At 42.1% G+C, this 12,121-nt stretch overlaps 1 protein-coding gene across 1 annotated transcript; it reads left to right on the forward strand.

The window, feature by feature from the left end:
- Positions 1-8,456: 8,456 nt before the first annotated feature.
- Positions 8,457-11,870, forward strand: LOC127795276 (tubulin beta chain). The gene is made up of 3 exons (XM_052326852.1): positions 8,457-8,965; positions 10,114-10,383; positions 10,958-11,870. The coding sequence occupies exons 1-3, from the start codon at positions 8,572-8,574 to the stop codon at positions 11,629-11,631; spliced, it is 1,338 nt and encodes a 445-aa protein (XP_052182812.1). The 5' UTR covers positions 8,457-8,571; the 3' UTR covers positions 11,632-11,870.
- The last annotated feature ends 251 nt before the right edge of the window (positions 11,871-12,121 follow it).

Raw genomic sequence — 12,121 nt, forward strand, 5'->3', positions numbered from 1 at the left:
TTGAGCGAAGGGGCATGGTGTAGCGAGATGGGTTAGTGCGACTGCCGGCACATGGACCAAATTAGACGTTTTCTGGCACCGATCGCAAGTTCTGACTAGCTGCTCGGAATCTCGTACCATCGTTGGCCAATAATACCCCTGCCGCAGGGCCTTTTGACTAAGCGCCCGAGCCCCGATGTGGTTTCCACATATTCCTTCATGAATCTCCCGTAGGATATAGTCTGCTTCGCGAGGTCGGATACATTTGAGCAGTGGTTGTGAAAAAGACCTTCTGTATAGTTCCCCACCGACTAACACGAAATTTCGGGCTTTTCGTTTGACCTCCCGTGCCTCCGAGTCGTCTTCGGGGAGCTTTTCCTCTCTCAAATATGACAACAGGGGGTCCATCCAGCTAGGCTCGTCATCGATACAAAATTGGTCCGCGACTTCTTCGATACTCTTTTGTGGAAGAGATTCGATCCGAATTTCCCGAGAGCTTGTAGGGAAAGAGGAAGAGGCGATTCGGGACAGCAAGTCCGCCTCTGTATTCATGGCCCGAGGGACGTATTCCACCTTTACGTGTTGGAAACGCGCCATTAGCTCTTTGGCTAGGGTCAAGTATTGCGCCATGTGACTTTCCCGGGCTTCATATTCTCCATTCACCTGCTGCACTACTAAGTTAGAATCTGAACTCACCTCAACGTTTTGAGCTCCCAACTGTTCAGCCAACCTCAGCCCAGCCAATAAGGCCTCATATTCTTCTTCATTGTTAGATGCTCGGAATTCAAAATGTAGCGCATAAGGCCATATTTGCCCTTCGGGACTTTTTATCATTAATCCTGCTCCACCGCCGCCCGAGGTCGAGCTTCCGTCTACCGCCACTAACCATGGTCTCTGATTTTCTTCGAAACCTTCGGGAGCTCCTATCCCTTCGGCAATGAAGTCTGCTAACGACTGCGCCTTAATGGCCGGCCGCGGCCTATACTCAATGTCGAAGGCGGTGAGCTTTACTGCCCACTTCAACATTCGGCCTGAAAGCTCCGGCTTGCTAAGAACCTGCTTCAAAGGTTGGTTAGTAAGCACTATAATCGTATGAGCTTGAAAGTAGGGTCGGAGTTTCCTCGCCGATGTTATTAAGGCGAAAGCTAGTTTTTCCATAGGAAGATACCGAACCTCGGCTCCCGATAATCGTTTACTCGCATAATAAACGGGCCTCTGGATCTTATTTTCTTCTCGAATCAATACCGAGCTTACGGCCTCATTGGCCACCGCCAGATATATGTATAATGGTTCTCCGGGCTTCGGCTTGGTAAGAACCGGAGGCGTGGCTAGGTGCTCCTTCAGCTTTTCGAAAGCTCGCTGGCATTCAGAATTCCATTCGAAGTTATTTGCTTTCGATAAGACCTTGTAGAAAGGAAGACCTTTTTCTGCCAAACGAGAAAGGAATCTGCCAAGGGCTGTCATCCTACCCGTAAGGCTCTGTATCTCTTTCACATTCCTCGGGGCCGGCATATCCATGATAGCTTTGACCTTCGCAGGGTTTACCTCGATCCCTCGGTGGTGTACTATGTAGCCCAGGAACTTTCCTGCAGAAACGTCGAAGGCACATTTGACAGGATTAAGTTTCATATGGAACTTACGAAGGGTTTTGAAGCATTCCTCCAGATCCTCTGGATGACACTCGGCTACCATACTTTTTACCAGCATGTCGTCGACGTATGCCTCCATATTTCTCCCGAGTTGTTGGTGAAAAAGCTTATTTACCAAGCGCTGGTAAGTGGCTCCTGCGTTCTTTAACCCGAAAGGCATTACGGTGTAGCAGTAGGTTGCCTTGTTGGTGATGAATGCCGTCTTCTCCTGGTCCTCCGGGTGCAATGGAATCTGGTGATATCCCTGAAAAGCATCTAGGAAACTCATGAGCGAACATCCAGCAGTTCCATCAATTAGGGCGTCAATCCTCGGGAATGGGTAGCTATCCTTTGGGCAGGTTTTGTTAAGATCGGTGAAATCGATGCAAAGTCTCCACTTGCTCTGCCCTTTGGGAACCAGCACGACATTCGCTAACCAATCTGGATAATCCACCTCCCGAATGTGGCGCGCAGCTGCTAACTTTGCGATCTCCTCCTCGATTGCCCGTGCCCTATCGGGGGCGAAGCTTCGCTTCTTCTGCCTGACAGGCTGAAAACCTGATCGGATCCCCAGCCTGTGTGTCATTACTTCTGGATTTACTCCTGGCATATCCCGGGCTGTCCATGCGAAGATATCCGCATACTGTCTAAGGAGTGATATTATTTGACTCCTTAGCGGATCTTTTAACTCCATACTCACTCTTACGCATCGACTAGGGCAATTTTCTTCCAGAGGTACTTCTTCCAATTCATCCACCGGCTCCGCTGTTTTAGGATCTTCAGGTCCTTCTAGTAGAAAACTGACCTCCTTCGGGGGGTCAGCATCCTTCTGCAACCCTGCTTCTTTACTCTTCGCCATGCCTATAGAGGCCATGTAACATTCACGGGCTAAGCGCAAATCTCCCCGCACCTCGCCCGTCCCCCTATCCGTGGGAAACTTCATCATCATATGATATGTGCTTGGGATGGCTCGAAGGGCATTGAGACCCGATCTTCCCAGAATCATGTTGTAAGCCGAAGGCACGTCCGCTACCAGGATGTCTAGCATAACACGAGAAGTTCGGGAACCTCTCCCTACCGTCAATGGGAGTTGAATAATCCCTTCTGAATATACGGCTTCACCATCAAATCCCACCAAAGGGACCCTTGCTGCCCTTAACTGTGTCATTTCATACCCCATGCCTAAGAAGGCTTGCCGATACAAGATTTCCGAAGAGCTTCCTGGATCCACAAGGATCCGTCGAAGTTCCCATTTCCCGAGTTCAGCTGTTATCACCAGTGGGTCATTTTGAGTCGGGTATCCCGAGAGGTCGCTATCTGAAAAAGAGATTGGATCCACGTTCCTTGATCTTTTCAGCCGGGTCGCATTACTTTTTTCGTCCTTCATGACTGGGACCTCCCCTGCCGCGAGTGTGTGGAATATCGGAGGCTGAGGATGATCATCTTCTCTTCGATGTGATCTCTCCCGCTGGGCCCGATTTCGATCCTCCGTGCGGTCTCTCTTGGGGGGGCTTCTTGATCGCGACCGTCGATCCTTTCTCCCCTGAGAATCACCTGTCTCAGCCATGTAGCTCCTCAGGAAACCCCGATTGATAAGTTCTTGAATCTCCTCCTTTAATTGGTGACACTCCTCAGTGTCATGACCATGATCTCGGTGGAATCGGCAATATTTACTTCTGTTCCTTTTGTCAGATGGTGCCTTCATCGGTCGAGGCTTTTTCAAATAATCTTTTCCCTCAATAGTAGCCAGGATTTCTGCCCTCGGGGCGTTTAGAGGAGTGAAACCCCCCGAATCCCACCAAGGGCGATGTTTTTCCCTTCGGTCGTCACTCCTCCTTTCCTCGGGATGCTTCTTTTTATCCTTCTTTTCCACATGCTCCGCCCTCTTAGCCTGTATGACCTCTTCGGCATTTATGTACTTCGTGGCCCGGCCCAATATGTCCGTGAATGCACTCGGAGGCGTTCTGGAATGCCACCATAGCTACGTTGTGGTCAAAGTTCTCAATACTCAAGGCCTCCATATTAAATCGTGAAACGAAATCCTTCAAGGGCTCTCCTTGGTTTTGCTTCATACTCACCAAGGCCATGGTGGACCTTCGGTGTCTTCGGAGAGGTGCAAAGTGCGCCAGAAAGCTGCTCCGGAGTTGCACAAAACTTACGATGGAATGATGAGTCAGGTTTGAATACCACGCCCGTGCGTGCCCCTCCAGTGTGGCCAAGAAAACTCTACACCACATCGCGTCTGAGGCGTCCTGTACCATCATATGCGAGGTAAAGAGATCCAGGTGATCCATCGGGTCGGAGGTCCCTGCGTAAGGCTTAATGGCCGGGATACGGAGACGTTCCGGTGGTATGGCCGCCATGATTTTTGGGCTAAGGGGTTGATTTATCCTTGGTCCCTGAGCCTCTCCGGTCCTCGGCTTTAGGGTGGCCATCTCCTCCTCCAACTGTCGCAATCTCCTTTCCTGCCATTGCTGCATAAACGACAAGTCAAGAGACTCGGCCGCCTCGCCATCATCTTGTCCCGGCCTCTGCGGATTCTCGTCCCGTCGATAAGATTCCTCTTCTCTTGGGGGCTCGCGTCTTTCTTCCGCCCGAGAGTGCTGGGCTTGCTGATGCTGGCCATCTAGAAAACCCATGAGTAACTCCGTCAATCGTTGCACTTGACCCTCCAGGAGTGCTATCCGATCAGGGGGAGGCGGAGGGCCCTCCGGACTCCGAGCCCTCCCCGGCGGGCTTCGGGGAGGGTTCTGCTGACTCGGTTCTGGAACGGGGTTGCTCCCCACGGCCCTAGACGGCTGTCTTCTGGTTGCCATTCACGGTTGAGGGAAAGGCAAGATTGTCCGCTGCACTGGAGAGACAGAAGGGAAGAATGTGGGCCCCACGGTGGGCGCCAATTGATGATGGATTTTCGGAGGTGGTAGCCGCACGTTCCCTTCTTGCCTCTCTGAATGTACCTGCAATGGAGACGGGGCTCGTTCCCCCGGTCGATCTCCGATGATTAAGTTAGTCCTTTGATCCAGGGTTCCTTGTCCCTTTTAAACTATGTTCTCTTGAAAAAGATAAGAAGAATCCCCCATCTTTTTCTCTTACCTTTTCTCGGGATAGGGATCATGAGGGATCTTCGGGATCTTCCTTCCGCCTTCTTCGGGACTTCCCGATAAGGGTTTCGCGATCGCCTCTGTCTCCGAGGAGTTCGGGATAACTGTTGCCTCCGTGATCTTCGGTGGGTTGGCCTGTTCCTGAGGTCTCGGGGGTTTCTCTATTGAGTGCTTATCTGATTGACGCGGCGATGCTTGTCTGCCGTGTATCTTTTGACCGCCATTAGGTATCCGTCTTGGTGTAATTATGAGACCGAGGATGTTCTCCTCATCAATTTTATAAATTTTATTTGTATTATTAACCAATATATCAATTTTAGTTTGTTTTGTTAAGTTTTGATATCTTATCAATTTTTTAAAATCAACCATATGAATGATATCTTAAAAAATATTTATTTAAATATATTATCAATTTAAGTACTATGTAGTTTTTATTATTTACACGGAATGGCTTATAAGCCTTTGAAAAAAAGGATAACCCAACAAGCCTTAGGGGGGGAGGGGGGGTTTGTGTTAGCCACAGCCAGCAGCACGTTGACCAGAGAGTGCTTGTCTATGGTATACCGATCACGCGTATGACAATTACAAAAATTGACAAAAACTGATGGATCACTTGCACTAAACCACTCATCAAATTGGATTTTATTTGCCGAGTCTCATTTTCACACCCACCGCCCAAATTGGGAGGCCCAGGCCCACTACAAGTCATGCGGTTAAATTCATGGGCCCATTATATTAATTGTTGTTGGGCCATATTTTTTCAAGACCAGACAGCCCCCCCCCCCCCCCCCCCCCCCACTCCCCAACGTGCACCACATGATGATTATTTGTCAATTACTGACCACCAAATTTGACAGTTATTTCCCTCTAGAAAGAAAATATTGAATTTGCTTCTGTAAGCTTATATTCTTGTTGGTTAGTACAGACTTATTGTAAATTTTGTTTTAAGTTCATGGCATGACGCTTAGTTACTGTTAATTGTATATATATTTGAGTGGTTGCAAGCTTTGTTTATTATTAATTTTTAACTTAATTTGATGATTGCTTTATTAATTTTTAAATTTTATTTTCAAATGTACAATCACCTAAATTTGACGATTATAGTAATTTGAATGGTTTATTGAAAGAATGGGTGGCGGTGGAGTATATATATCCTATTAAACTATTGAATCCATGGATGAAATAAGTCAAATATAGACTTATCGTTTTAGACGTGTTAAATAGGCGACCCATTTTAGCATGTTATTATTTTAAAAAATAAAAATAAAACATTTATTTATAAAAAAAATAAAAAACTGTTTATTAATTTCAAAATAATTTTTTAATGGTATAAATTACATTAATATCTAACTGGGGCCCAATGCACCACCTCCCAAACTCTTGCAAGCTCAAGGCTTTTGCCTCTATATCAATCATTGGTTGAATTTCTGTTGAGATTTTATATGGAACATGTCATTAGGGTATGATTCATGTGTCAGGTTTGTACTATTGAACTATTTTGAGAACCAAATATTTTTAATAATCAAAGTATAATGCGCATGGTAATTCTAGATTTTCAAATGTATTTTATATTGATTGCTTGAAAATAGTCCACATCACTCTCAAATGAATCCATGTGTCTTTCTTAAATTAATCCGTTTGTCGCACTAAGATTGGTTAATGAATATTTTGATAACTCTCGTTAATATCATATAAAATTAAGTTAAATTCAAGAAATTTCAAACCCAAACACTTTTTGTTGAACTTTTTAACTGTTATATTCAAGTAAAAGTAGAGACACTAATCAATCACCACCAACATTTTTTTTATAAGAAAGTAGGAGAGGAGAGAATAATAGGTCATTTGGTAAGTGAGATAAATTAGTGATAGAATAAAATTAATAATGTGATAAAATAGTGATAAGATTATATAATGTTATACTTTATTTGATATGTGAAAGTATTGATTGGGGTTATTATATCCCTTGTATAGTATGATACTAAATTATGGTAACAAATTTACCATTCTTCCCTTTATTCTATTCCCACACAAAATCAACAACTATCTGACCATTTCAAAATAGCATAACTCTGATTTACTTGGTATCAATTTACTAAAAAAAAGTTATACGACTTCTTATATGAGATTTTACATACAGATAAATTTATTTAGAATTTTATAGATAAAAAAATAATATATACGCCTCAATTTCATAAAACTCTCACCCTTAATGCATTTAAAAAATTATTAACAAATAGTTTGATAAAAATCTTAGAATACTTTATAATTTTATGTTGATTATTTCATAAATTAATTTAAAAAATATTTTAACTTTATATTGCTCATTTTAACAAACGTTACCTAATGGATAGGATAAATTAAACCCAAAGTGCATAATAAGATAAACTAGTCCCATAAATAGGAGATAAAATATAATCTCAAAATTATTTAATCCCATATTGTTAAATTTCCAAATACGAGTGTATAAAAAATTATAAAAAATAAACTTTTTAATTACAAGTAAGCTACAACGTATTACCTATGGCTGCAATCCATTTTTTGCTGCTGCCTTGCGGCTTGCCAGCTCGCCGCTTGCAGTCATAGTCCATGCAAATCATGGGCTACCGCAAGGGATTACAAAAGCAGCCCCTGCATCTGCATGCGCGTTTACAAGGTTTATGGCTCGTGCTAGGCAAGGCATCACACTAACTACTTGACAATTACACTAACTTGCGTTGTCTTCTTGTCTTTACTTGGCAATTACATATATAATTAAAGATTTTAAAGGCTTTCTCACTCAGATCTCTAAGTCCTTGGAATGAGCAAAGGAGAGAGGATGAGATTGAACAACAATGGATTTAGGTGTGAAACAATTCATCACCAAATGCACCCACAACCCACACAACACAACAAGACAGGACAGAAGAGGAAAAGAAAGCTCAACAAAATCTATCCACATTGGTTGGAAATTGTCATTCTTGAATGGACACCCAATCCAATAAACATTCTGTTTTTTAATTTGCTAATCAAATTAATTATATTAACAAATTTTGAATTTATACCTTCTAAATATTACCTAATTTGTGATTAATTTTGCTAACTATATTAACTTTTTATTTTATTTAAAAATTTATCTAAAAAAGTAAAAAGAAAAGCTATAATCAAACATCACTTAATAAACCATTCATTTAATAATAATTATTTTTTTTTGTTTTTTTTTATTTTACACGTGCATAACACTAATCATTCCTTTAATCATGCTATAATCAATCTTATGCTTAGGCACACTAGAATTAGAGGTTTCTTTATGCCTACAATTACATTTTAAACATACAATTAATAAAATTTCTCAAACTTAAAGACTTAAAAATTAATCTGCCTAAACACAAGAGGTTTTCCATATTTCAAATTAATAAATTGTTGTCTAAGTAAAAATAAATTGATAATTATACTAACAAATTTTACTATTTTCAATTTAAATTATATTTATTTTTTATAATTTGAATTATGACATTTAAAACATTTCATAACTCCAACTAGACAAAATAAATGCAATCTAGACTGAAAGTAATTTTATTTATATATTTAAATTATTATTATTTTTCTTATTTACCAGATCAAACATAAATAAATACAATTAAATGACAAACCTAATTAATTTATGACAAGAGAAAAATATGTGAAAAGAAATAAAATACTTTTTACATATACATAATACAGACACGCGCGCGCGCGCGCACATACATATATAAATATCTGCCGATTCTATTAAGATTTTTCCTGCCAGCGGTCCTTTCCATCTATCGAACGCTCTCGCAAGTCTTCTCCAGTCTCCGTCTCTCTCTTCTCTCCGTTTTCCGGCAGTGCAATCACCGGCCCAGAAAATGAGGGAAATTTTGCACATCCAGGGGGGCCAATGCGGGAACCAGATCGGGGCCAAGTTCTGGGAGGTGATCTGTGACGAGCACGGCATTGACCATAGCGGCCGGTACGCCGGCGACTCCGACCTCCAGCTCGAGCGCATCAACGTCTACTACAACGAGGCCAGCGGCGGCCGCTATGTACCTCGCGCCGTCCTCATGGACCTCGAGCCCGGGACTATGGACTCCGTCCGCTCCGGCCCCTTCGGCCAGATCTTCCGCCCCGACAATTTCGTCTTCGGCCAATCCGGAGCCGGCAACAACTGGGCCAAAGGCCACTACACCGAGGGTGCCGAACTCATCGATTCCGTTCTCGATGTCGTTCGCAAGGAGGCCGAGAACTGTGATTGCCTGCAAGGTACTTTTTTCTTCAAGTCCACTTCTTAGATCTGTTGGAAATTGTTGGAGGAAACTCTGATACGCCTGTTAGGATTGGATAGCATCTATAGTGTGTACGCGGCCAGATAAACAGAGTTCCCAAAGTGTGTTTGACTGGTTATCTAAAATAGTCCAGATTGGGACGATTTTCAGCATGTTGGGGGTTTGTAGTTTCACTGTAAGAAAAACTTTGTTTGATAGATTATCTCCTTGCCGAGGAACTGTGGAAGTAGGCATTGAGGCCAAACCATATGGTAATTTTTTGTGTTTTCTTTTCTCTTGATTTTTATTTGCGATGAATGCAATCCTATCCTATCAAAGGGTAATATCATAGCAAGTGGTATTAGAGCTACCTAAAAGAACTAGAAGTCTGCCTTTTTTGGGTTTCTCTTTGTTTTAATTTTTAATTTTTGGTTTTTATTACACAAATTGGAGGTTCTGTAGTTTGATATAATTTAGGGTTTGATTGGTTCGTGGCTCTGGTTTTGGGTTTATTATGTTAAGATCTGGTTGTCATAGCAGGTTTTGGTTTGTATCATGGCTAATTCTCTTTATTTTGGAATTGTAAATATGCAATGCTGATTTCCTTTTTCTGGGCCAGTTTTTTTTTGGGTTGGGTTGAGTTGTGTGGTAAGCTACAGTTGGGATCTTATCTTGCATTGCATGTCATGGATCTGATCTAGCATTATATGAACATTAGGGACTTCTTGCTCTCTGTTGTTTGTTTTCACGTTAACATTAAAGCTAATTGTTGAAGAGACTGCTTTTTGTTTGCTGCTGGTGGAAATTGGGCTTCTTGGGTTTGTTTTGAACTCTCCCAGTGCCATTAGTGGAATGAAGTGGTTTGTGTTGCTTTGTGGGTATTTTCAGTTAATTTGGACTGACATGCTCTGTATTGAGTTTTTTTACGTGATGTTACGTTGGATTGCTTTTCATTTGAGATTAAACTATTCTTTTCTTCTCTTCATTCCATCAAAATTCTATTTGAGAACTGACAAAGGGTATTTTGCTTGGGAGCTTTATTCCCTTGGGAGAATGTTCTGCAGATGTTTTATTTGTATATTTGTATCATTACTTTCAAGTATTATTCCTATATTTTCAGTTGCACTGATTTGCATTTATTTACAGGATTTCAAGTTTGTCATTCTCTTGGGGGAGGCACCGGCTCTGGTATGGGCACCCTTCTCATTTCCAAGATCAGGGAGGAGTACCCAGATCGCATGATGTTGACATTTTCGGTCTTTCCCTCTCCCAAAGTATCTGACACTGTTGTTGAGCCTTATAATGCTACCCTCTCTGTCCATCAGCTTGTCGAGAATGCTGATGAATGTATGGTTCTTGATAATGAAGCTCTCTACGACATCTGCTTCCGAACTCTCAAGCTTTCAACTCCTACTTGTAAGTGCTTGATTTTTCTCCTCCGCTTGCGCGAGTTTGTTTTATCCATTTTCTTTGACACTCACTGTCAACTTCGCTGGACAAGTGGATGCATTCAATTTCTTCCATAATATTCTTTTTCCTGATAAATAGTGAAAATTGAACAGTAAACTGAAAATGATCAGATTAATTATGTGGCGTACCTGACAGTCGGCATTTCAAAGTACTTATGTATTTCGTTTTTTTTTAAAAAAATCTTTTATCTGCATAAATAGAGGTTGGCTGGTAAGTTAAAGATTGCTCAATACTTGTTGAAGTGTTTAATTCTCATAGTCATACCTTAAATTGGGTTGCTAATAAGTAGTTGTATTGAGTCTCTCGTTATTAGTTCTATTTTAGTCAGGTTGCATATCTCTCTATCTACATGTATGATTAGGAAGACATCTAATATAATCAAAAATACATTTCTATTATTATATTAAATAGCTCTCTTTTGTCCTTTGCTTTTCTGTGATTTCTAAGTTCTTACCATTCTTCTACTGGATGGTGCCTGTAATCATTCTAACTAATACATTCTAAATTTTACTTTATTCAGTTGGCGATCTCAACCACTTGATCTCTGCTACCATGAGCGGTGTCACATGCTGTCTCCGGTTCCCTGGACAGCTTAACTCGGACCTTAGGAAACTCGCAGTTAACCTTATTCCGTTCCCTCGTCTCCACTTCTTCATGGTTGGGTTTGCACCCTTGACCTCCAGAGGCTCCCAGCAGTATCGGGCCCTCACTGTCCCTGAACTGACCCAGCAGATGTGGGATGCCAAGAACATGATGTGTGCCGCTGACCCACGACATGGCCGCTACTTGACTGCCTCTGCCATGTTCCGCGGAAAGATGAGCACCAAGGAAGTTGATGAACAGATGATCAATGTCCAGAACAAGAACTCCTCTTACTTTGTGGAATGGATACCCCACAATGTCAAGTCTAGCGTGTGTGACATCCCCCCCAAGGGCTTGAAAATGTCGTCCACTTTCGTTGGAAACTCAACCTCCATTCAGGAGATGTTCAGGCGCGTGAGCGAGCAATTCACCGCCATGTTCAGGCGGAAGGCTTTCTTGCACTGGTACACCGGCGAGGGAATGGATGAGATGGAGTTTACCGAGGCCGAGAGTAACATGAACGATCTCGTGGCCGAGTATCAGCAATACCAGGATGCAACTGCTGAGGACGAAGAATACGAGGAGGAAGAAGAAGAGGAGGTTGGTGCTTGACAATGCTTTTGATGCATGGATTGCCGGTTTCTGGTAATTTTTTGTTGGCTCTGTTTGGGTTGTTTATTGTGTCTATTATGGTGGGTGGGGATCATTTAGATTGGTGTAGCTGATGTATGTGAATGTACAAGTTATGGGTCTTCTTCCAATGTGAGATGGGTTTCGTTCAGTGCCTTTTGTTGTTCGATGTAAACAGTTGAATATTTGCTGTACCAAGTGGTAGCTTGATGTTCTGGCTTTGGAGCTGTGTGTGTGTACGAAAGATGTTCTTGTTAAATACAGGATGCTTAGGTTATCAAGTGCTGTAATCAGCTTGACCTCTTAACCAACCAAAGCGTCATCAAATGGCTGCATCATTTTCCCAGTGGTTTAGAAGACAGACAAGAAATGGAAACAAATGACCCTTCTTCCGTGCTTAGTCAACTTCCTTGTTTCATTACTCAAATATTGTTAAGTAGTAGTCATTAGAAAACTTATTTTAGCGATAGAA

Source organism: Diospyros lotus, chromosome 2 (assembly GCF_014633365.1).
Source record: "Diospyros lotus cultivar Yz01 chromosome 2, ASM1463336v1, whole genome shotgun sequence".
Classification (NCBI taxonomy): Eukaryota; Viridiplantae; Streptophyta; class Magnoliopsida; order Ericales; family Ebenaceae; genus Diospyros; species Diospyros lotus.